The sequence below is a fragment of the Arvicola amphibius genome, chromosome 10, assembly GCF_903992535.2.
Source record: "Arvicola amphibius chromosome 10, mArvAmp1.2, whole genome shotgun sequence".
In the NCBI taxonomy this organism is placed as follows: Eukaryota; Metazoa; Chordata; class Mammalia; order Rodentia; family Cricetidae; genus Arvicola; species Arvicola amphibius.
In genome coordinates this window covers 49,444,184-49,470,904 of record NC_052056.1, presented here as the reverse complement: position 1 = coordinate 49,470,904, position 26,721 = coordinate 49,444,184, and the positions used below count along the sequence as shown (strand labels likewise).

The window sequence follows — 26,721 nt, the reverse complement described above, 5'->3', positions numbered from 1 at the left end:
TCCAATTCTGCTATGGAATATTAGGCATTACGTAGTCTCTCTGTGCTTTGGACTCCTCGCATGTAAAAGGAAAATCCCCAAAATAGAGCTCATTCTGTAATGTGATTAAGAAGAGTCTATGAGATAGTAAATGAATATAAAATGCCAAATCCATTTACTGGCATAGAATTATTGAGTGTTAGCTTCTGTTTGCTATTGACTTCTTTAACGATCTGAAAGTGCCGCGCCTTCTCCAGAAAGCTCCCTGACTTAGCCCGTGTTGCCTCTGGTGGCTTACATTACAACTTCGCTGTTCTTTTTGCTTTTTCATCTGGACATAAACTTTTCTCCATAAACACATTATAAATTGCTAAACAGCACAGAGTCATGCCTACCTGATTTAATGCCACTTGATCTCCCCTAAATAATGGGTGTGATTTTTCTACCATTTCCTGCCTTACCTAGGTAAAACTGAGCTATTCACCCAGCCATCTTTCCCACCTAGACCAGCCTATAGAGTGAGATACTAGACAATCATCCATATAGACAGACATAATTTAAAAGAATGAAATCAAGAGGTCCATCTCTGCTTTTTTTTACTTGTTGGTCTATACAGTTTAGAACTCAGAGGTTAAAAATTACACTATTAAAAAAGACTTACAAGAGTACATCCAGGCAAATTTTCTGGTTTCTCTTGTTTACTCCTAAACCAGATAAAGATTCCACTTGTTGGTATGAGCTATAACTATGGCAACACATTTTGATAAAAAAATCTCTTACATTCTAAGAAACTGGACTTCTGCTGGACCACACAGCCAGAGTTAATACTACACACCGAGGTCACGTAAGACTTAAGAACTGCTATTCTACTGAGAACTCAGATTCTATGTTTAACTTGGCTTTAATAGAACAATGTAACATCCAACCACACTTACCCTGGATTTCCCATGTAACCAACATTTACAACCTAAGCTAATGTGTAGGTGGATTCTTAAATTATGAACTCTTCCATGCCCCTCTCCCAGAACAATGTCTGTGAGTTCTGATAATCATTTGCTGGAAGCAGACAAAACGGGAGTTGAAAGCAATCTTATAAAATGATATCTAACAAATTTTGAACATAACATTTGGATATTGCTTAATAAACAGTGATGTTTTAGTAATGTCTGTTATCTTGATTACTTGGAACTAATGACTTAATCCCTCAGAAAGATCTGTTAAAGATTTTCTATACAGTATCTCATTCTGTCCTCACCTGGTGCTTTCTGTGCTGCTCAATAAAGACAGAGCGAAACTCTTTGTAAGGGACAAATGTAAGCACAAGCAGACAGACATACAGGGAAAGGGACAGACTCATGGGATAGCCTTCAGGTAAGCATAGATTCAAACTCACACAACAGGCAGACACAGGACAGAAGACACAAGAAGTGCAAAGTAGAGAATTTAAATCACTCTTAGTTAAAGGACACGAAGGGGCGGTGCCTTGATTTTTTTTTCTTAATGCAACATGGAGGTGTTATTGGTGACTCAGAGTTAATTTAAAAAAGTGTTAATCTATGCATAAGACAAGGATAAGAAGGTTCCTAAACATCAACACACTCCTGTCTTCCAAAGGAAATTCTTTGTGGGTCCTGCTCAATGATGCCCACTGTAGGCCTGAGGTGTGGCTATCAGGGCTGTTGCAGTAAAACAGGTTCTGAATTCTTTGTGATGATGGGACATGTTAATTGTGCAATGTGCAGACATGTCAGGCCTACATTAAGTACCCCCTGGTCCTGCTATATGGAGACTAAGATGATGGTGGGAGAAGTCGGGAGGGCATTAAACACCAGGTTTGGCAACTGTAAGAGCAGAGGCACCTGTGATTCACTGCTGGGGTAGAAACACACAGGTTCCGCTGCAGCCAGAAGCACTTGGCGGAAAGAGTGTAAGGCCTATATGTTCAGCCAAACAGCTTTCTCAAAGGGTTCCACATCTCAGTGTAGTGAAGCTGTAGCGGCTCTGACCTGTGAGGCTCGCAGACCTGTGAGTGAATCAGGAAATGAGAGGAGACAGAGCTTATTAAGCACAAGTGCAGACAGATGCTTGTAACCCTATTAATGTCCTGAAGTTTAGATGGACAGCTGGGGATTATGTACATTCTAAAAAAAAAAAAGGTAGGGATTTCGTTCAGACACGGGCTCCTCTAAAAGGAAACAAGAAAGGAGTCAGGGAAGTTCAGGCACCTGTCAGCCTCGCATGCCATCCTGAAAAAGATAAAAATCTGCAGGGAATGGCTATAGGATGTCTGCTGTACTCCATTCCTGTGGACAATCTAAGCACAGCCAGCATGTACTCTACAGGAGCACACTGTCACCTTCCAAAGAAAAGCATCTGTGGATTCTGCTCAGTGATGCCTCCTACATACCTCAAATGTGGTTGCCAAGGTTACTGCAGCAAAATAGGTCCCATAGTCCTTGTGATGGTGAAATTTGTTAATTATAAAATATACTCACATGTCAAGCAGATATCAAGTACTCCAAAAGTAGTTATTTTGAGTTTTAGTAAGGTATAATTGACAAATGAGAATTATATATATATATATATATATATAGTGATTAAATAAAGTAACATATATCACCTCACAAACATCACTTACTTGATCTCAAATATACAATGTATGAATAATAAACACAGTTACCATTCTTTAACTAATGTCTTTCGGTTCTTCCACCTCCACCCTAGCCCCTGGCAGCTGCCATTCTACTCTCTGCCTCTATACTAATTCAACTTATGTTAGACCCCACATATATAAATGAAATTACTTAGTAGCGAAATTTCTGTCTTTTGTTTATCTTACTCCAAACAGTGTGCTCTGGGCTCATCCATGTTGCCTAAGCTTTGAGATTTCCTCTTTATCTTAAGGCTGAGACTGTGCCTTTGTGCTCGTGTGCATCATTTCTTTAATCCCCCCGGACATGAGCTGATTCCATATTTCATCTACTCTAGATGCTCCTGCAATGCACATCTCAGCAGCATGGTGATTGCATGCTTCTGGTAAACACCCAGAAATGAGATGTTTGGGTCCTGCAATAGCCCTATTTTCAATTTTTTGAAAGACTGCTATACTGTTTACTACAGTGCTGCACTAACTTACATTCTCACCGGTGTACAATGGGTTCCATTTTTTTCCAAATTTTGCAAAATATACATGAAGTTCACAAGGGAGGCCCACTGCATGTGCAAGAAGCTAAAGGAATTGTTATAAATTTGAGTCTCTAAACTTCAAGATGTGTTGTTTGGTTTTATTTTAAGTACTATTCTGATAAACTTGCCTAGCTTCAGTACAAAGTCTTGCCAGCACTTTGAACAAGCAGGAATTCATGAAGTGCATTTTGAATGATACCTTTCCAGGACACTTAAGAACACCATAACATAGTTCCATAGAAATCCTAAGTCCCCAGATATAATGGACAGCTGATCGTATATAGATTTACCTAAATAAACATATGCCTTTTTTATTTCTCTGTGTCAAATAACATAACATTTGTGACATTTGTGACTGTCACTTGATAATGGGCAATCCTTTCTATTTTATAACTTCTTATTTTATAACCCTGTTTGACACTGACATACCCCAGGGTATTTATGACTGTCCTGACTGCATAAGAGCACGTGTTTTATAAGCAAACCTAAAATGCCCATGGTTAAGTCATGAATAGCAATGAAATTTTCATGCCTCTTGAACCAAGCCCAGCCATTCCTGAGACGGACACTGAAAGAGCTCTCTCATCAATGGCACGCATGCCCAGCCATCATCTACTCCTGCTTCCTCACAAACAGGCTTCATTTGACAGCAGATCCTTGTTCCTGCCCAGTCTGCTTCTTCACATATTGTTCCTGCTCTTTACACTGGCATGCACAGTGCTTTCACACTCATTAAGCCGATAACAACATTGTTGGCATGGGACGCGACATCCACACCTCTGACACGACACTGTAGAGCTTGGTGATCTCTCATGATCTAATCTCAGGGGCTCTGTGAGAGCCCGATGCTGCCTGCTGTCTATAGCAACAGCTTTCTGCTCTGTCATTGTGTCACTTAGAGCAGGTACAGAGGAATAACAGCAGCTGGGGGAACCGAGACGTGAGAGATACATATCTAGTCAGAGGAAACAGAGACATGCCAATGGGTTTATCTATCTGGAAACTACATTGATTGGGGCTAATGATAGAAGCAGAAGGTGCCTCCTTTCTCACTGATTCAGGCTTGCAGCCACCTGAAGTCAAGTGTATGAAGAAGACCCCACAGTGCTATGTGAACAGCACTTAACTCATGCTCAATAATGAAACCCAAAAGACAGGGATACCCTCTAAGAAACAGATGCTGACTTCACACAGGTTTAACTTTCCCCAGTTTTTGACGTTCTGAGTTCGCTTCAAGTCACCTGACTCTTGACTTTGGAAAATGACCAGAAGTGTGAGCTAAATTCTATACATCCTAATGACAGCCTATCAGTTCTAATTTTATTCAGCTACTTGTCTCTTTATCACTGGCATAGCATTCAAAATTTACTGAATTTTCTGTTAGTGGTGTCCCCCATTGCACCCCTTTCTTTGATTCAATTTGGCATTTGTGCATTTTTAGTTATATGCATCTCTGTAGGTAATATAGCGCACACACACACACACACACACACACACACACACACAAAGGGCAGAACTTGAGTCTCTGACGTTGTTTCTTCTTTGGTCTTAGTTTTCTTGGTTTGTATCCTTCTTAGCTTTGTTTCTCTTTTTCTTGAAATCATTAGGTATTTTGTCAATTCTCAAGAATGAGTAACTAGCCAAACAGCAATCTTTATAAACTAAAATGTATCTCAATTAAAAACCAAATAGTTTTATTTTTGCTAAATTGTTTAGATTAAAAAGGGGGAATGCAAAGTGTTCTGTCTTTTTTGAGACTGGACAACACATTAGCTGATTTGTATTGATTGCATCTGCCAGTGTAGCCATAATCACACTTAAAAGCAAATTCCTACAATTTGCCTTTTGGTTAAAATGTCACCAATGCATTACATACTTTGCAAATAGCCTTTGTAAATCAATTTGCACTTATTAGATTTATTTAAATGATAGCATTAGATTTCCATGCTGAGATTTAACTCAGTTTAAAATAACTCGCTCCATGCAGAGCATTTCCAAGGGTGGAGAGGCGATTTCCCAATTATTTTCATGTCACCAATGCTAAACATATTTAAATGACTGACTCGCATACAAGCTGTGGGTTCTGTGAAGGCTGGTGTGGTTAGCAGAGCATAGGTTTTACCTGAGGTTAATGAGGCTTAAATGAGGGAAAATAAAGAATTAAAGCCAAATGAAAACCAAAGGGTCATGGCAGAGTCATTATAAACTTGAACTTGTTGATTGACCTTTGTTTCAGACCTTACAGACCCAAAATGCTTTGATTTTATGCAGTGTTCACTGATGAGGCAGGTATTGCATCTTAAATGTTCTGGGCCATTCACAGGTCTCTTTGCAGGAGTTGCTGTCTGATCATAAGCCACGAATTTGTTGACCCCCGACATGATTCTTAGAACACAGCCTTTTGCTCAGGTTGGTTTCTACATAAATTATCTCTCGATTTAGTCCGTCACTCTTCACTACAAACTGAGGTAACACAATCTGTTGTTTTGGATAAGAACAGCTCCTGCAGATTCATGTATTTGGAGGTGTGGTCCCAAGTTAGTAGAACTATTTGAGAAGGATTAGGAGTGTGGTCCTGAGGGAGGATGGATACTACTGGAAGTAGGCTTTTGAAATTTCAAAAGACTTTCACCATTCCCAGTGTGTGGTGGACTAAGACGTAAGCTCTCAAACTGTTCCTGCCACCATGATTTTTCTCTACCGGCATGGACTCTAAACCTCTGAAACTATAATCCTAACTAAACTTTCTTTTGTAAGTTACCTTGGTCTTGGTGCTTTGTCAAAGCAATAGAAAAGCAAGGAAGACTCTTGTGTTCTCAGAAGGTGACTCTAAACCTCTTATAGCTACAGGCTAAATAAGATGCAGAAGCTAGTGAGATACTATACAGTTTTAAGAAAAAAAATTTCTTCCCACTAACAGAAGATGCTGTGCTTACAGCTGTGTAGAGGTAGTTTGCTGTGAAAGGCAGGGCAATATTTTACCGAGTGTATTCCTTATATATATGATTTAGACTCTGTGTATTTTCTCTTTATATGGATTATTTCTTTTATATTACTTTATTCTTTTAAGGAATTTACTTAAATAAAACTATATGTTTCTTTTTATGGCTGCCTATCCTTCTCTTTTCTCTCCCAAGCTTATGTCTATTTTTTAACACATTGCAATTCATTTAGTGGTTTTTTTTTTCCTCATCCGAATCTCTCTTCATTGTGTATTTGTAATCTTTTTCTGACCACATAAGCCTTTAAACTGTTAAGTGGTGTGGCTAGGACAAAAACCTCCGCTTTGGAAGCTGGCTCACACTGCTTGGTTCTCTGAGACCCTAGCTTCATGGAGGAGGTATGGCTACAAGAGCCATGTTTACTGCACCAACTCTGGGGAGTTTGGGGTCCAAGTAGTCACAGAGTATTGCACTTCCCACTGCTCATAAACTCTATTTATGAATGAAAAATTCAATAAGTATATATTGAATTTTTTGGTTGCTAAGAGAAATTAAGTGTTTGGTACCAGAAACACTTAAAGAACTATGAGGTTTTTTGCTTCTGGCCCTGAGCAGGGAAACCATGTTTTAAAGGAGCTGTGTCTCTGCTTGTCACTAGCAAATAGAGTCTACCCAAGAAAATCGATTACGCTTTACTCCGTTTTTGTGTGTTTAGAATCCTTTTTAAAGCTCTCTCAGGTTTTATGCAGATGTAGTTGCTGAACATTGGGGAGCCATTTGTAGGCAGAATTTGCTTTCCTACCTGCCAATTCCCAAATAAGCAACCAAGACTCGATATTAATATAAACGCTCAGTCCGTCTTGTTTCTCTCTGTGTCTGCTGGCAACTCCTCTGACTCCGCCCTTCTTCTTTCCATCATTCTCAGTTTGGTTTACCTGCCTAACTTTATCGCGTTTAGCTTTTGACCATTCAGCTTCTTTGTTAAACCCATCATAGTGGCAAATCTTCACAGGTATAAAAGGATTATTCTCCAGCATTCTTTACACTATTTGTTTCTCTCTGGTCCTCCTTCTTTCCCTTTCTCAAGTTTGTATCTTGCCTAACTGCAGTTCATAAGTTCATCTTGTTCTAGCTAAGTCCCACTTGGACCTGGACTGCAGCAATGGACCTAGGTGCGCGTCTACAGCTCAGTGATAGAAACCAACTTTCCTATTGTCCCAAACAGCTTTCTGTAAACTACACTTAGAAATAGATTCTCCAGGTGGCAATTTAATTGTTTTGATCATAAAATCTAGTTTCCCTCACCTAATCTAACTCTGTTCATCTTCTCATTCCTATACTGGTTCAGATTATAGCTGGAGCTCTGCATTAGTCCTGACTGACAGCCTATTTAATATCTATGGTTCCCTAAGACCCGGATCCATTGGAGCTTTAAGAACTGGCATGATAGAAAGGGAGGTAGTTACAGTAAGTACCATTAAATGTTTCAACTGTACCAAGTGCAGACTTTCACAGAAACATTTCTATTTCATAATCAAATTTAAATAACAGATGCACAACAGGGCCACAAGTTTGAAATTCATCCTTTCGGAGGCTTTGCTTGAAATCGTTAGAGTGGATGATATTTCTTAGGTGGAGTGGAAGTGAGGTCCCAAGGACTTGGTACGGACAATGACTTAGTTGAGTAGAAAGTGTCCTCTGGAGCTGTCCCTCTTCAGACCTGAAATGTCTACCAGGAGCAGGATCCGAATACTGACTTCTTATTAACCTTCGCTTTTATTAATCGCCAGTTTTAACATTAAAGGAAAAATGTGCATTGATGATGATAGAGGAAGGTAACTTTCATGTGGAAGGAAGCCTTGGATAGATTTAAAATACCAGAATCTGAAATACTAAAATTAGGGTTCTTCATATAAATTATGCATAGTTTATTATTTATAAATTATACATATAAAAATATGCATACTAATGACTTCCTAATTCAGAGAAAATTTAACTGTTTCTTTTCTGAGAATTACTATATTGGATATAATATAGTATAGAATATAGTATTCTATATTTGATAAAACAAAGAATTCTTGGCCGGGCGGTGGTGGCACACACCTTTAATCCCAGCACTCGGGAGGCAGAGGCAGGTGGATCTCTGAGTTCGAGGCCAGCCTGGTCTACAAGAGCTAGTTCCAGGACAGGCTCTAGAAACTACAGGGAAACCCTGTCTCAAAAAACCGAAAAAAAAAACAAAACATAGAATTCTTTCTATTTCCATTTCCATTTCCCAGTCATATGATAATGGGAAAATATTATCATTTATAATTAGCTAAAAAAAAACAGGGTTAACTACAATAAATATAAATAGAAATGCACAAAATACTTGAAGGAAAAATTTAAGTGGCACTATAGCATACCAAGGCTAGAACACATAGAGAGATTAATCTTGACTTTGTCTTTCAAAAACTGTATATTTTTGTACAATATCACTACAAATCCAAGAAAAGACAAATAAGTTTATGAGTCGGTGGCAACTGAAAATGCTTATTTTAAGTTCGAACGAGGAGTGAACAGATAAAGGTATATATAAAAATTATGTAAAATAAAACTATTAATTAGCTTACCATGACACTGTGCGTCTAGTATAAGGCAAAAAACCAAAATAATTTTTAAAAGTAAAGTTTTAGAAGTAGGGTCAATGTAAGATCTTTTGGGGATACTTTAAATGTTTTATAACTTTGTACATGTATTCTATGCTTTCGATCACATTTACTTGTCTTAGAAGAGACACCATGAAAACTCTTATAAATGAAAACATTTAATTGAAGGGCTCCCTTAGTTTCAGAGGTTCAGTCTATCATGGTAGGGAACATGGTGATGTGCAGGCAGATGTGGTACTGGGGCTGAGAGTTCCACATCTAGATTCAGAGGCAACAGGAAGCCAACTGACTGTTAAAACAAGTGAAGCTTGAGAAAAAGACCTCAAAGCCTGCCCCCACAGTGGCACACTTCCAGCAGAAGGTGGACACAGACTAAAGTTGTGCCCTCCAGCCTCAGGGTCTGGATGGATTAAAGGCCTACAGAATCCAGCCTCATGCAACAACACCACACCTCCTAATAGTGCTATTCCCCATGAGTTTACGGAGGCTAACTACTTTCAAATTAACACAATCCCATTAAATTTAGAATAACAGGTATCTCTTTCCATCCCACTCCTGCTGACTCTTTTCCTCCTAACTAGTCCTCCTTCTCTTATGACATTTTAAAGATAAAGGTGTACTTTCAGATCAGTGGGGAAATGATGGATTAGTATATAATTATGGGAACAGGCTGTAGCTATGTGGAAATACACACACAAAGGATTTTTAACTTACATCTTATAACAAATTAATCCTAGATGAATCAAACATATAAAAATATATTAATAGTTATTAAAAGTATAAGAAAATATTGTTAAAAATAACTAGAATCATAAGTTTCTCTCTAAATATGACTACAGAAAGCATTAAAAATGGATAATAGATAAAAAGGTGAAATTTGATGTGGATTCCTTGAAATATAATAAAACATTTAGGAACTGAAAAATTATGAAAATATTTTACATATACTGTAAGAAAAAAGGTAATTTCTTTCAGATGAAAACTGTTCTTACAAATCAGAAATATACTTTCACCCAGCAGAAACATGTACAAAGTTCAAAGTTTAAAATTTGAGTGCTAAAAAAAACTAAGACGATGTCCAACTAGTAACACAGCAGATGGACCTTAAATGTACAAGGATACACAATTTTTTATTTGATCAGCAAGACGCATGCTGATTATACAGTGAAGCTGTGAAGACAGGAGGGCTCAAATGTTATAGAGGAATGAGGAACGTATATTAATTCCTTTCTCAGAATGCTATTAGATGATAGCTCTTAAATTACTTTTGTCATTGCCGTGACAAAATATTTGACAAAACTAGCATAAGGAATAAAGGGTCTGCTTTGGCTCGCGATTTGGAGGGGGCACAGGTCAACATGCTAGAGAACAATTAGGAAGCAGAGGCCTATGAGTGCTCTTGTTCAGCTGGCTGCATCTATCCTGGTTCAGTCAACTTGGAACCCTACTCTAGGGTGGTGCCACCAACATCCAAGGCAGATCTTTCTTCAGTTAAACCTCTCTAATAGATATTATCTACTCTGGCAAACTCAGAGGTGTCTTTGCTAGGTGGTTTCAAACATAGTCAAGATGACAATGAAGATTAAGCATCAAAAGTTCCTTTAACCAAGAATTTACTTTCTGATATTTGACAACTACAACTACACATGAATGAAACTACTAATTTTTTCAGGATATTGACTCATAGGTATACATGAATTTAATGGGCAAACCTCACAGATAACAAACTCAAACATCCACTGATGGGGAATGGCTAAATAAATTTTAGTATTTCTGAGAAATAAATAATAAGAAACCATTAAAGAGAAAATATCTTTTAGTCTCAGCTCATACATATAAAAATATGTGGAAATATATCTGTGTGATTTCTTATATCTTATATTCAAACAATTTCTATAAAAATCAAAGATTTTCAAATATATTAAAAGTTGTTGAACGTATAAGAGAAGTAATTTTAAAATAAATAATATGTAATAATATATGACATAAAATCACGAAAAGTATTTTGAGTGGGAAATGTGAAATTTTTTGGATACTATTACATCCATGTTTTCAGCTGTTTAATGGTTTACTGGTACGGTTTCTAAACACTGAATGGTAACAGACTCACCAGTGATTGATAAAACACAGCAATGTAGAATCTTAGTAGGAAAACTGGCAGGAGCAATCCTCTTGAGAAGACTAAACAACAGCTTACAACACAAATCAGATGACGGCTTGTCACTATGGGCCCCTCACATGTTCCAAATGCTGTAGGGGGCGCACCACATAAATGAAGACACAATCCACAATCGAGTGTTTAATGCTTTCTTGTGCTTTCCAAAGTCGCAGACATTTCTAATCAAACAAAGCAATCAGTGAGTAAAGTGTAAAACCCTTCTGTACATACATACACACGTAAAAATACAATTCTTACACACTACAATATGTGCATATTATGCTTCCAAGGACTATCCTTTTACTCTACCTAAATAATGAAATTAGCATAAAAGCATATCAAAATCCAATTAAAGCAAAATTTAAACTTCGGCACTCGGGAGGCAGAGGCAGGCGGATCTCTGTGAGTTCGAGGCCAGCCTGGTCTACAAGAGCTAGTTCCAGGACAGGCTCTAAAAAAGCTGCAGAGAAACCCTGTCTCGAAAAACCAAAAAAAAAAAAAAAAAAAAAAAAAAAAACTTAAACTTCGGTGACAGTTTCTCTTTCTCTAGAGCTCAGAGGGAAGCAGCCAGCTCTAGAAAAGGCTGCTGGTGGAACGAGAAGAGTTAGAAAACCGCACGAGGGAAACCATGACTGGAAATCAGTCCCTGTCTCAAAACACACAAACCTCTGAAGAGCTGGGCTAAATTTTACAATAGCAATAAGAAGGGAAGGTTCTCTAAAAGGCTTCTCCAACTTTCTTATCAGCAGTTTTAAAAAGAAACACCTTTCCTGACTTTCGAGGCATCCTTTTATGGGTCTGTATCTTTCGCCTGCCCTGACTCTAGAGCTCTTCCGTTTAAAGTGGACAGATGATCTTCTTTAAGCAAAGCTTCTAAGTAGGCATCAATCTGCTCGAGGTCTCCTGTTGGACCACCCTAGAAGAGAGAAGCCACAGTCACTCCAGTGGGAGAAGCTCAGCTCTTATCCCTGTCATCCTGGCAGCCTCCTGCAGACATCTTGGTGAGTCATGTGGTTACAGCCCCACATCACGTCTGATTGATGCTCTTAACCTTTGCAAATGTTTTCTCTCATTTAATCTCGTTTTATGCCCACAAATGGTTAAGGATTTGAATAATGTTTTCTTCTTCAGTGGAAGTCAGTATTTTCCACTTTCAAGAATTGGCTGAAGTGTTGTTGTTGACAGAAGCACAAATACAATTACTATAATGTGAAACTATTTAGCATTAATTATCTTTTTGCTCTCTGATGATGTAGCTTTTTAATCATTTACCAGGGCATCAAAATTAAGAGGGTTTCCTCTTCTGGCAGTATACTAAAAATTAAAAGGAAGTATTTTCTGTTTCATTTTGTACTTGATATAGAAGGAATTCCTATAAAAGCTGAAGAATATATCAGAGAAGACAAATTCCCACTTCACAATGTTCCCAACCTGGACAGAAACCCATACAGTGTGGTTTCAAGTCCATGTTCACCCTACTCTGTAGTGATATATCCTACCACCTTCATGGACAAAGCGATTCCCAGTCCTCCAGGTTCTCTATAGGGTCTCAGATCTGCCTCCTCACACTGCACTGGTCAGACGACCTATCTCACAACTGATATCTAAGGCCAAAATGCCATACGCCCCTTGAATTCATAGTTGGCTTAAATTTCTCCATTTATTTCCAGAATCCAGAGAAAGCCTTTACAATCTTCTCTACTGTATTTAAATTTCTGATATAGCCAAGATTTCTATGTGCTACATAGAAGCTGGACCGCTTACAGTCCTGGAGGGGTGTGGAAAAGGGGCACCATATACTTGAAAGACCATGTTTTTATAAAACGAGTCACTGTGTACAGTGAACATATGACAATAAGAGGAGTTGGACCAATCCTCATTATTTCAATTCATCCTGGAAGCATACAAACAAAACTGTCAATAATACACATTTATGATGTCTCTTTTCTTTTAACTTCTCCCTCTGGAATTAAGAGGACTGATTTTTATTTATATATGAAGATAAAACTGTCTTGACTATTAAATGAGGTGGGCAGACTCTCCCACTGTGAGTCTGGGAAAGTAAATGGATAATGGGACCTAAGCAACAACATGCACTCATTGCTTTCCACTCTTGACTGTGGACGCAATGTGACCCAGCTTCAACCTCCTGTGCCTTGACTTTCATGATGCACTCCATCCTTGCAGTGCAAACGAAACACACCCCTCTCTCCACAGCTCATTTCATCCAAGTATTTTATCACAGCGAAAGAAAAAAGACACGAAGACAACTAGAAACTAATAGCTCAAGCAGATTCTAGAAGTAGAGACAAATTTAAACGGTCTAATCTACGTTTTAAAAGCTAATTGACTTCTGATTGAATATGGTTATCCAGACCAGATTGCTGCTCAGTGTAGCAGCAGCAGCCCTTCCCCGCACAGATATGGACAGACACTCTACTGAAAATATTGTCACTCACTCACTCACTCACTCACTCACTCACTCACTCACTCACTCACTAACTAACTAACTAACAGACTTCCGGATTCCTAGATTTCTACCCTGGAGAAGTGGGCTTTTCCCAAAGAGCATATATTGGTGGTCCAGCTCAGCGATGTGGGCCTGACTCCTCTCTTCAGAGAACTCAGCACACTGCCTCTCTGTCATAGTGTTAGTGTCTGAACTCCCCTCAGAACCTCACCATTGTGTTGTCTGCTGCCTGCCTGTATGTCCCCAACAATCTATTGCAGTAATGCTCCTGATCTCTTGAGCCCTGATCTACGCCCTCCCAGACTTTAGTAGCATAAATAGCAGCAGGGACTGCCTTAAACTGTTTATCCAAGGGGGGTGAGCTAAGCGCACTGGAGAGAGAAACCCAGTCAAAACCCCAGCCATTCCTACCTCTCACCCTCCACTCACCAGCTGAAGTTTCTGCAGCAGCAATGCCAGCTTTGCACGAAGGTCATTGAGTTTACCCTCGGTCCTTTTCCTTTTCAGCTCACACTGTTCCAGGAAAACTTCATTAAGTAGCCCTCTTCTTTTTGTCTCATAGATAATGGACTGCATTTTTCTCTTGAGTCTTTTCTCATACTGGACCATGTAGATATTCTGTATCTGAGAATGTTTTTTTAAAGAACACTCACTATACATTTTTGTTGTTGTTTTGGTTTTTGTTTTTTGAGACAGGGTTTCTCTGTGCAACAGCCCTGGCTGTCCTGGAACTTTGTAGAACAGCCTGGCCTCCAACTCACAGAGATCTGCCTGCCTCTGCCTCACCAGTGCTGGGATTAAAGGCATTCATCACCATCGCTCAGCCTTAGTATTATTATTTTCCCATAATATCTCAAGGCAATTTCACAGTCCAACCCTGCATACACTGACTAAGAATCAATTCTGATACTTGAACTTACTCTCAAGAAGAATGGGGAAAACATCGTAATGTGGACATAATTATCATGGGAAGAGGAGAGAGACACAGGGCAGTAAGTTTAATGACCTTGGCTTTGGAATCAAGGAGAAACCCTGTGAAGGCTGAGTTTGTTCTCTCATCAATGGAATAAGGGCATCTCAGCCACCAGCACCTCGTAGGCACTGGCAGATGGCCAGCTGCACAGAGTGTCTAGATGATGCTGTAGCAGTCTAACTCAACTCTGTCATGTCCACAGGACAGGGGCTGCGGAACAAGGAATTTTGCTCTCATACTCTTAAAAAAACCCTAATGTAAAGAGTATTGAAAGGGTTCCAAAGACCCTCAAGGATTTAGGGTCTGGGCTATTTTCCAAGATGGCATGCTGCTCCTTCAGGCCCCTCTTCCATTTCAGAACTGTATGACTTGTATCAACATTTCAAGAGGACCAGGGGACTGGAGAGGGAGGGGGAGGGGGGAATGATGGGAGGGGAGGGAAGTGGGGGGAAGGGAGGAGGTGGAAATTTTTAATAAAAAAAGAGAGAAAAAAAGAAAAAATCTACATCAAAGAGGTAATTCATAATTTATAGCAACTAATAATTGACATGACAGCAAATAGACTTTGTAAAAATAACAATAAAGTACAATAGAAAAATATAATTACATCTTATTAAAATAAGAAGTTATTTGTTCAGAACTATAAGTCGCTAAGAGAGAACAGTAAGTTATTTCTAATAAAAAATGTCACCTACAAAAATAAAGGAAATTCTGAGAAAACAGACAAGGGCAAAGCCCATTTGGAAGCCCATTTGAGTTTCTATCGTAAGATTTCTGTGTTCTAGCACTGTCTGGGTAACAAGGAACTGCACTAGAGTCTCCTTCATGGTCTACGCCTCTACTCTTGCCCTTCCCTCTCACTCACAACCCTTCCTGTGAGCCGAGCCCCACCACCACCACCTCCACCACCACCACCTCCTCCTCCACCATCACCTCCACCACCACCACCTCCACCACCACCTCCACCACCACCACCTCCTCCTCCACCATCACCTCCACCACCACCTCCTCCACTACCACCACTACCACCACCTCCTCCACCACCTCCACCACCACCTCCACCACCCACCACCACCACCTCCCCCCACCACCTCCACCACCACCACCTCCACCACCACCACCACCTCCTCCACTACCACCTCCTCCACCACCCTCCTCCACCACCTCCTCCACCACCACCACCACCTCCTCCACCACCACTTCCTCCACCACCTCCTCCACCACCTCCTCCACCACCACCTCCTCCACCACCACCACCACCTCCTCCCCCACCACCTCCACCTCCACCCCTCCACCTCCTCCTCCACCACCTCCTCCACCACCACCACCACCTCCACCACCACCCTCCACCACCACCCACCCCCACCTCCACCACCACCACCTCCTCCTCCACCATCACCTCCTCCTCCACCATCACCTCCACCACCACCACCTCCACCACCACCACCTCCTCCCCCCCCCCCCACCACCCCCACCCCCCCCACCACCCCCACCCCCCCCCCCCCCCCCCCCCCCACCACCACCCCCCCCCCCCCCCCCCCACCTCCTCCACCACCCCCCCACCCACCCACCACCCCCTACCATCCACCACCCCCTCCTTCCCCACCCCCCCCTCCCCACCACCCCCCCCCCACCCTCCTCCCCCCCACCCCATCCTCCCACCCACCCACCCCTCCCCCCCCACCTCCACCACCACCCCACCCCCCTCCCCCACCTCCTCCCCCCCCCCCCCCCCCCCACCCCCCCCCCACCTCCACCCCTCCACCTCCTCCACCACCACCTCCACCACCACCACCTCCGACACCCAATAACCATGCTGATCTCATGACTTTCTCCTCTATAAAACCAAATGTTCAAAACCTTACCTGCCCAGAGCTCTGTCTGATAAACACTTACTAATAACTTCCTAAGCCAAGGCATTGAAGTTAATTATTAGGATACAAGGATGTGGAAGGCAGACTTTGCCGTCCAGCAGGTTTCAGTTGGCGGCACGAGGTAGTGCAATCGTGCAAGAATTCTACTGTGAGGACCAGCTCTGTGCCACCAACTGGGAGAGGTGTTGCAGTGAGGAGGGTGTGTGATCCTATTAAATTAAAAGCTTTATGCTTTGCCAGGGCAGGAAAGTGGAATCAGCCTAGCTGACAATTAACAGATGAGTCAATAATAAAATTAAATGCTGATATACAACAGAACTTATATGGCTGGGAAGAAAAATGAAATTTACAGGAAAATGGATGGGAACTAGGAAGCATTGCATTGAGGTGATGTGGGTTCAGAAAGACAAACACATCATGTTTTCTCTTACATTATGAATATCCAGGTTGGAGCAAATATTGGTAAGGACGACAAACAGGAAAGGGGCTATGGGAATGGGAAAAAGGGGGGTGGGATAAGGAAGGAGGTGGAGAAGACAGTGGAATGAAGAAGTGGAGAATGTTGGGGGACGGGAGTATATGCACAGGGAGGAGAGGTCGAACAAAGTATGGGAGAATCAACCAACAGTGAGAATTCCTATGAAACTTGGTACACCGTAAGCTGCTTTAATCAACCAATAAATTAAAGCCTCGACCGACTTTATGACTCGGCTTACGTAGGTAACTTTCCTCTGAATACCTGTCTTTCTCAACAAGTTGCCTGAGAAGAGTCTCTGAGAATGCTCCACACTGGCAAGCAGCAGTCATACGTGTATGTATGTAGCAGGCCGAAGAGGAGGCAGATTATAAGACTTGTTGATTGTTATTAAACCAACCTTACATTAGTTTCTTTTTAGAAGCTTAAACTGCCTGGGAGCTTCTTTATTTTGTTGTGATTCCATGACCATTTGTGTTTCAGTCTAGGGTTTCAAAGATTTGGAGAATATATTTATTAAAAACTCAGAATTTTCTATTTCTTATTTAGACTCAAGTCCCACCCTGCCTCATAAGCTCTAGTTGTGGGAACTTTTGCCTTTTCAAATTCAAAAGGATGCTGCTCTGTGACATCTCATATGCTACACATTAATCTAAGTCTTGATAAGGACAGGAAAACTTGATTTCCCTTCAAACCTAACATTTGAAAACGTATATTATTTCCTCTCTGGAGCATAGGGTCATTTAGATTTCAGGATATAAATGGCTGCATGGAAAGGAAGCTTACCTTGTTGAAACACGTTTTGAGTTTTTCATTTGTACTCTCTGGGCATTGCTCCAGCTGTTTGCATAAGCAATAATAGAAAAGGATATTAGCTTTACATGGTGATCTGTCTGGAATATGGTTAGAACATTGATGTTTCTAGTACATAAAAGCATCCGAGCTTAGAACCAGCCAACCTTGGTTCTAGGGATGTTTTAAGTGTGGCCTAATTAAGTCGAGTCATTGAATTAAACCAACCTGACTTTACTATTTTCTTTAAAGAACTAAGGTAGCTTACATAAATAATAAGCACAGCATTGTTTAACAATCTACGGATAAAACAAATTAAGGTTAAGGGAAATTAAGTGATAAAAGGCAATGTGAAGAAGGTGTGTTTTGTGTGGAAACAGACTGCAAGTTACTTGCATATCGAACAGGATGACAGCTAAGAGATTAGATGATGTCACCTCGAAATGGCATTTAGCAGAGAAAGCAATGGGGACCAGGAAGAGGCCCTTAGACGTGGTAACATTCAGAATTCAAATGGAAAGTAGTTACCTTAAAGATGAGGGGGGAGAGGAAGGAGAAAAGCAAAGAGCAAGGATGTGAGAAGCTTATGGCCATGGAGGCTTCAGGGAGGAAGAAAGAAACTGGGTTGAAGTTTCCTGGGAAGTCAGGTAAGAAAATAACTATTGCATTTGTCAGCCCAGAGACTACTGATGACCCTGAAAGGAAGGAACTCAATTAAGTGATTCAGTAGAAGTCCATGAAAGAAGCTGAGTTGAGAAAAGAAAATAAAGAAACAATGATTCCAGAATAGAGCATTAAAGATGCCACTCAGGACCAACCGGCTACCTGACACCTCTATCCTATTAGTAGCACATGCTCTTTTCACTGAGAGCCTTTCCTTGTGTAGATGTCCATCCTACAATCTATACTGACCATGGCGGTAGAGAAGGGCCTTTCAGACTCCTGTCTGGGATATCTACTCTATCCCCTGGCCTGGAACATGGACTCCTCATTCATCACCACCTTTCACAGGCAGGATACTAAGCTCACTGGATTTGGACCAAGGCCTGTGTGAGACTCACCCTCTGTATCTGAGGTAGCTGACCCATGCTTTCTTTCCCATCTTATAAGGCACTGTCGCCAAGAGGAGCTCTGACGAATGCACTGTCTTCGTCCTTCCCATGACGGTTAGAAAGAGTAGAACTCTGAGCACCTGATATGGCTGATCTATGATAACCTAAACTCAGCATCTCAATACACGGGGATGAGATCAGAAACCAAGTTTGGTGGGAGAAAGTGGGGTAGCTGGAATGGGAATGGACTTCATAGGCTCACGTTTGGTCCTTGGTGGAACTTGGGAGGATGGGTCACTGGGGATGAACTTTTTGCCAGGCTCAGTTAGTTGCCTCTGCCTTGTACTTGTGGATCAGGATGGAAACTGTTAGTGCTCTAACATCCTACTCATCGGCCTACTGCCATGCTCTCCACCATGACGGTCATGAACGGTGACCCCCCCAAATAAACTCTTTCTTCTGTGAGCTGCCTGGTCATGATGTCTTATCACAGAAATTGAAAAATCACTAAGACAAGAGGGAAGTTTTTCCAAGCAACTGTCTCAGTCTGTAAGATTGGCTCTGCCTTACTCTACCTGTAATCACAATGCCTTATCACATACTTGGTATGGGACCTCTGTCCCCATCCACCGAAAGCCTTCCTAAGCCTCCTCAGTGTAATACTCTGGGCTTTTCTTCACTGAAGACTGAATTCACTCATTTCCAAGACTTACCTTGGGATTTGTTATGAGTTCTTCCACAGATGTGCACTCGAATTCTGATGACAGCTGAAACTCAGGAATAAAATACAGAAGAATCTCCCTAGGAAGACAATCACAGCAGAAACAAAAGTACACCTAGATCAGAGAGTACCTGCCCATCAGAACACAGTTTGTCTCTCAAGTGTTTAACTTCCTGGCAAAGGCAGATGTTGGTTCTTATCAAATATTTTGTTTTCACCATGGACATCAAAGTGTTCTTCAGAAAACAGACTGGGGTTAGGGACTTGGGTGTGGTTTATACCACAGCAACAGCAAAGAGCTTCCCAGTGCTGGCCATGCTCTGAGTCTTGGCTGTGTCTATACTAACACCTTAACTGTGGTTCTGTTCTGCAGTTTTTTAAGATACTCTCACTAGGATAATCAAGTAAAGGAAACACTTTTATTTTTATACTATTTCTTTAAACCGTACATTTTATTTTATCATTTATTTAAAAATTAAAAGTGTGTTAAAAGAATAAAGGAGAAAAAGGAGAATAGGAAGGGAGGAGAAGCAACAGAAAAGAAGGAAAAAAGAAAAAAGAAGGGGCTGGGTAGAGGGTTTAGTGGGTAAAAAGAGAAGGATGGGTCTGGTGTTCATATCTCCTGTACCCACATAACTGCCAGGTAGACATGGTGCCCCAATTAATTTTAATGTTCCAGAAGCACCTACACACACACACACACACACACACACACACACTCCACAAACATGCAAACACACATGCGTAAAGGTACACATACTACAGATACATTCTCACCGAGAAGGGTTGGGGGAGGGAGGAAAGAAGGAGAAATAGAGAGACAGAGACAGAAACAGAAGAAATACTTTAAAAGATACACAATACCTAGAAATCTGCAGCTAACTATTCCAGGAAAGCCCTGCACCTGTGTGAGTGTTCTTTTCTATAGAGAATTCAACACTAAAAGCCACCAGGAGGAAGATAATCACCACAGGGCTACTGACTCTCTTCATCGACCACCAAGAACACAGGAGCTTAACTATCCAAAGCGATTCCCTTCATTAGAGCCTGCAGAGCAACTCTTAAAATTCACATGGACAATGAATGGTATGGCTTTTAATCCTAACACTTGGAAAACTAAAGCAGGGAGATTGACTTCAAGATCATCTTGAGTTGCACAATGAGACCATGTCTCAAAGAACAACAAAAAAGAAATCACATATGGATGTTAGTCTTCCCAGACAGTGGGGTCCCTTATCTGAAGGTACTTCATTTTCCAGAAGGCATTGGGTTTTTCTGGGATTAACTGGACTCACGATATGTATTTCATTCCTAGGGGAACATGGTCTCTAGACTTGCCCATCAGCATGTGCAGTGTTTCTTTTCTGAGGCACTCCCTGTGTTCAACCTTTTGTGCCCACCTAAAGCAAGTTGCCTGCTGAATATTTCCTCCCTTGGGAATTCTGTCCCTCAGAACTGACTCAAGAGGCAGACAGGTGATGCTGCAATCTTCAGTTTCCAAACTGCATATGCTCAGACCTCATTTTTCTGCAAAATTAATTCAACCTCAAAAAGATAAACACTAAGTGGGGGAGGGGAAGGTTACAAAAATTCTTATGTGTATGGTCTAATTTTAACTATTTAACTATTCTTAAAACTTTCTGAAGCTATTGGTATGGACCCATTTCCCATGGTACTCTTTCAGGATGCTTTTTGTTGCAAGGGCTAACCTCTCTCCTCAGCCTTGCCGATTTCAAGTTTCTTTACTGCAGACACAATCAGCTGTAATCCATGAGACCCCAAAAGGGGGTGGGCCTGGAAACACCCTAGGAATCAGTGCTCATTACGATGACTGTGAACACTGATGAGTCTACATGATCTCTAGGGAGATGGTTTCTGGAAAGGCTCACTATTCCAGTGGTACCTAACAATAGAAGCGGATGCACTTTAAAGACTTGGTACACTCAATCAAACTGTCCCCTTTTGATCACGAGTAATTCATTACAATTAAAAATACCAGTGTTATACTTACATGAAGAAAAAAGACTAGCCAAGGGAAAAATAAGAAAGATGTGGAATTTGAAAAGGACGCTTATCCAACTTGAAAAGAGAGTTAAGTACAGTGCATCCAGACTCAGCTACCACACACTCAGGTAGTTTTCCCCTGGGGTGCTGATAAAGACACCCACCTATCCATGGTATTAATGCTAATAATTCTTGGATGATATCTAAAATATTATAAAGGCACAAACATGATAGTTATTATTATCAAGAAAATCTCATTTACTTTCAGCAAGAGCCCAATCACTGATTTTGTGATCCTATCCACACATTTTGAATGATCTTCGCATATTTATTTAGATATGTACAGGTACACACACCTATATCAATATATATAAATGTAACTGGTTACATATCACCAAGTCTAAGTCACCAGCTGATATACCCAAATCTTAATTTCATTAAATAAACAGGATAAATCTATGGCTACCTAACTGCAAGGCTGAAGATGAAAAATAAATGCTTCTCTATAAAATGCTAGCAAAGAGTGGAGAACTATTGGAGAATGCCATCCTTCAGACACTTTGCAGACAGGCAGGACAGTGTGATGCTGACATCCATCCATCCATCCATCCATCCATCCATCCATCCATCCATCCAAGGCACTTGACTAGTGACCTTCATTATCCTATAACATCTGTTCACAGGTGAGTGTGTCCTATTTCTGTCTCTTTTCTAGATGACTGTAGGTTTGCCAGCTCAGGCACAGCGGGTGCCTAGCATGAGCTATGAGGAAGGTAGGGCTAGGACTTTACTGCCCCATCAACTATTTGTCCCATGGCAGAGAACCAAGTGCCCTTCAATGCCCTGGGGCAGGACCACTGTTAGGCCTGACTCATGAAGGCTTGTGCAGACTCCACGTCTGAGAAGACACAGCCCTTCAGCCCCAGTGCTGCCACAGAGACTCCATAAAATGGCATGACTGAGTCTGTGTCCAGAGTGGATCTCTGCCTCCTTTCCCAATTAGGACAGCACCTGAACCCTAGCACGGGGCTTTTCTCCTTTCTCCTTTCCTTCTACTGTCTACTCTTTGAGAACTCACTTCTTCAAGGGGATTCAGTTTCTAAGAAAACTAAGGCCTTAAGGGGCATATCACTCCAGGAAGGATAGATTTTGTGGTCTTCCTGGCTCAAGACCCCTCACCTCACTTAACAAATCTTTAAACCTAGCAAAATCAATGATGCCACGGAGTTCGTGGGAATCCTGCTCCTAGCTCAGCCCTCCACTATGTCAGTTCTCTGAAAGCACACTTCTGAACTCAGTCTTCCATGGAATTGATGGTAAAGGCCTCTCCCGTATCAGTCCCTGTTCAGAAAAACCTGCAAACATCACTCCTTCCCCATTTCTCCTTTAGGAGTTGAGCTTAAGCCCCCTAACTTCCTCCAGTGACCACATCTACAAACATTAACATTCAACTGACCAAAAAGGGAAACTGTACCTTCTGTAAGTTCCTTATCCAAAACCACAAAAATAGATGTTTTAAAGGATGTGGGAATGCCACGCATGTCTTTGTGAGTAGAAAAGAGGTTATGAAATTCAATAAAACTTCTTTATTATATTTGAAGGAAGAATACTGTATGTATGTACATCCATCATACTGCTGGGCCACATAAAAATAGGCAGTTAGTGACCACAGAATTTTCCAAGGGACTATTAACCTGTGGTGTATCTAACCGAATATGGTTAGGGAGAAAGGTCATAAAATTATTCCACTGAATGTATTTAAGAAAATCCCCAACTGATAGAAAATCAAAATAAAACAAAACAGGGTTTGTCGCTGCTTACTTCAAACATTCAAACAAACATGTGGAAAAGTTTGTAATTCTGTTTACCTTAACTTAGACATTAGCTTCCTTGCTGTTTCCTTGATAGATGTGCTTTGAGATGGCATCAGAGGAGACAGCTGACAATCACCATTCACAGAGCTGACTTTGTGTCCAGAGCATGGTTGTAAGTCTTCCATTTGAACCCTGGGCACACTGGTACTTATGATGTCAAGAAGAACCACATTAGGTTACAGCCATTTCAGAACCAGTCACACACAGCACACGAAAAGTCAATACACAACAAACCACGGCACAGGCATCAGCATCACGCTCAGAGTTCTCACGCATGTCATTACACCAAAGTCTAATACAGTGATAACAATTTATTTTCATACATTGCTTCAAAGTTTTAGGATAGCACCAACGAACAAAATTGGTGATAATTCATTAATTATTTAGAACTGTTTTTTGAGACAGTGTCTTATGTAGCCCAGGCTGGTCTTGAACTTACAATATAGCCCAAATAGTCTTGAATGCCTGATCTTCTTGACCACTTCCCAAGGATTCCAGGTGTATACTACCACACCAATATCACCTTGGTCAGTGACTATTTATTCATAAATACAGTTATACACCATTCATCTCTTCTCTGCAGGAGGAGATATAAGGTCGACTGGACCCTTGCAACAATGCATGACAACAAAGCACAGACCAGTCAAAGGTGGCAAGAGAAACAGCTAGTGAAGATCTGAGGGAAGAATGTTCTAGGGAACAGTAATGATATTTTTGTGTCTATCAGTCAGTGGGAGCATGCATAAAAGAGTGCTGTATGGCAGAAGACCAAATGCTTTAAAAAAAAGCATTTTAAGATTGCTAGAAATTCTCTATGGTGTTAGGAGTGAAGGTGAAATATTTTAGGCTACAGCCCAGGAGAGTTTTTCTTCTGTCCAGTGTTCACAGGGCTGGAGACATTGCTCAGTGGTACAGCACCTACCTAGCATCTATCTACAGGAAACAACTAACAGCTGGGCCTCTCTCACATTATTATACTAAGGATTAAATAAAATGTATAACTAGTTTAGTTCAGTACTGAGTATTAAGTGCTCAGTAAGCAGTATCTAATAATTAGTTATTAAGATCATCTTTTGTAGAAGAGAGCTTCAGGCTGCGTTCCCACCCAGTTCCCACATGGCTAGCTTTACACCCGAAATAACAACACACAAATTGTATTCATTTAAACACTGCTTGGCCCATTATCTCTAGCTTCTTACTGGCTAACTTTCACATCTTGATTAACCCATTTCTAATAATCTGTGTAGCACCACAAGGTGGTGGCTTACCAGGAAAGATAGTAGCCTACATCCACCTCGGGTCAGAGAAGCATGACGACTGCCTCACTGCCTTCTACCCAGCATCCTGTTCTGTTTATTTCACCTACCTAATTTTCTGTCCTATCAAAGGGCCAAGGCACTTTCTTTATTTAACCAACGAAATCAACAAAAAACAGAAGACCCACCTACATCAATTTTTCTCACCGGTACAGTCATATTTGATCATTTTTCCATTTAGGTTGCTTTAGTTGGATGATAGTTCTAATGTTTATTTTACACCAAGTCAGCAGTATTTTGTTTGGTTAGTTGGCCTATTGAATGGTTTGGTTTGGTGTTTCTGTATGCTTTGAGATAAGGTTTCTCTGTGTAGCCCTGACAGTCTTAGAACTGGCTCTTAGACCAGGCTGGCCATAAATTCAAGAGATCTGCCTGCCTCTACCTCCCAAGTGTTAACCACCACCTAGCCTGGGTCAACAGCATCAAATATGAACTTCAAGAACTTTAGAAGTCATACATAGACACAAACACTTTATATTTCTGCATACATTCTAGTTTCTGGAGCTATCTTACGTTTCAAGTCACATCTTAACAAATAATTCTATATTGAAGTCATTCATCAAAAGGCGTGGAAACAATACCAGTAGAAAAGTGTGTCATTTATTCAAATAAATAAAGTGCCCACTACAGACAGGCACCTTCCTGACCACTAGAGACAGACACAGGGATGAAAATGCAGGGTGTATGTTTATAGAATTAGATTTATATCTAGGGAAAAGAAAGGAAACAAACAAGCTGGGACAGAAATGGCAAAGTGTTTAGCAAATAACCTTGGACGCTGAAGGGACAGTCTTACCACCTGATCACAGCAGCAGGGGCAGTGGACACCCACATCTGCCTAAGAGAGTCAGGGAGACCCGACTGTGATGGGAGGGCAGGGCAGATGGCATGTGGACCGGCAGAAGGCATGCAAGTATCCAAGTACAGCAAGTCATGTGGCCGAAGAGGGAAGGACGTCTGAATTATAAGCACTGTAGAACCTCTGGGGAACAGAGTGGAGGCAAAAAGGAAGAGCCCAGCAAAGGCAATGTGTACCACAGAGACATTTCAAGGTCACCTTCAAACAGGGCTACGGAAGGCTTCTGAGTAGCCAGGCAGAGCTGGACATGCATACTGGAGTAATGTCAGAAAAGTTCTACTTTAATTCAAAGGGCTACAATGGAAAGAGTGCAGGATGTGGGGTCAGCAAAACACCCGAATGCCCCAAGGAAGCTGAGGTGAATGCAGGAAGACAAAGTGCCTGTTTTTTTGAAAACAGCCTTTTATCCCACGTATATCAACAATATCTAGCTGATTTTCTAAATGGCAGAATTCTCCTGTTAAGGAAACTCGAGGATTATAATAATTACAGGTATATTTGGCAATAAGCTAATGAGCTACCCAGAAAAATATTAGCCCTATGGTTTCACACTCTTACCCTGTATGTGTGTGACTCTCGCTTCTCGGTGACAGTACAGTAATTTGAGTTGGTTATCTATTGTGAACAGGAAGTGAAGCCTGCTCCCTTCCATTATTCCCAAACCCTCACACAAGAAATGAAAAGCTTTGCAAAAAAGGAGAATTTCTTATCCTTTCAGCTCCCTATTGTAAAATTTGGTGTCATTCTTAATTGCCTTTGTTGCTATTATTTTCTTTCTTCTTCTAGTTACACATTGATAATTACTTTCTCAGCAGCATAATTACACTCGCTCGGAATCCATACGATAATAGTATACACACCTTTCCCAGTTAGGCGCTGAAGGCTTTCTTTTCATTACCAGAGTATAATCACGCAGCTCTTGTTTTTCTTCAAAAGAACAGAGACAAAAATTATTCTGAATGGCACACAATAAACTGTACCAAAAAAAAAGCTAGCTCATTAACTACCTGTGTAGAATTTGGATACGTATTAAACATCCATTTCTAAATTATGCGTATTTAAAGGCAATTTATAACATATTGTTAAGATAATTTATAATCAATTTAATGAAGCATATATAAATGTATAGAATAATCTAAGAGTATCTGCAGCCTCTATTCTGTGATTTTTTTTATGCTTGTTACAAGTGTCTAGATACGTGATACAGTCTGCTCAAACTCCATGCTTACTCTACCTTCCCCTAAGAGGACCCACCTCTTCCCTCTCACATCCAACTCCCTGGGATTCAGGTTCGGAGAGATCTGATGAGTCTAGATGAAACCTGGCCCTCCAGGAGAGAGCTGATCTTTAAAGCAGGAAGAAGCCGCAGTTTCTAGATCTGCTCTCTCAGCGATCCTC

At 41.0% G+C, this 26,721-nt stretch overlaps 1 protein-coding gene across 1 annotated transcript in view; it reads right to left on the bottom strand.

Annotated features, from left to right (window-relative positions):
• Positions 1-11,703: 11,703 nt before the first annotated feature.
• Positions 11,704-26,721, bottom strand: part of Morc1 (MORC family CW-type zinc finger 1) — a 164,807-nt gene continuing 149,789 nt past the window's right edge. Inside the window, exons 22-27 of the mRNA XM_042055818.1 lie at positions 26,184-26,250; positions 23,143-23,289; positions 19,263-19,350; positions 17,492-17,545; positions 13,813-14,007; positions 11,704-11,829 (exon numbers count right to left, since the gene is read on the bottom strand). Of these exons, the coding sequence (XP_041911752.1) occupies positions 11,704-11,829; positions 13,813-14,007; positions 17,492-17,545; positions 19,263-19,350; positions 23,143-23,289; positions 26,184-26,250 (677 nt within the window). The remainder of the gene's footprint in view (positions 11,830-13,812; positions 14,008-17,491; positions 17,546-19,262; positions 19,351-23,142; positions 23,290-26,183; positions 26,251-26,721) is intronic.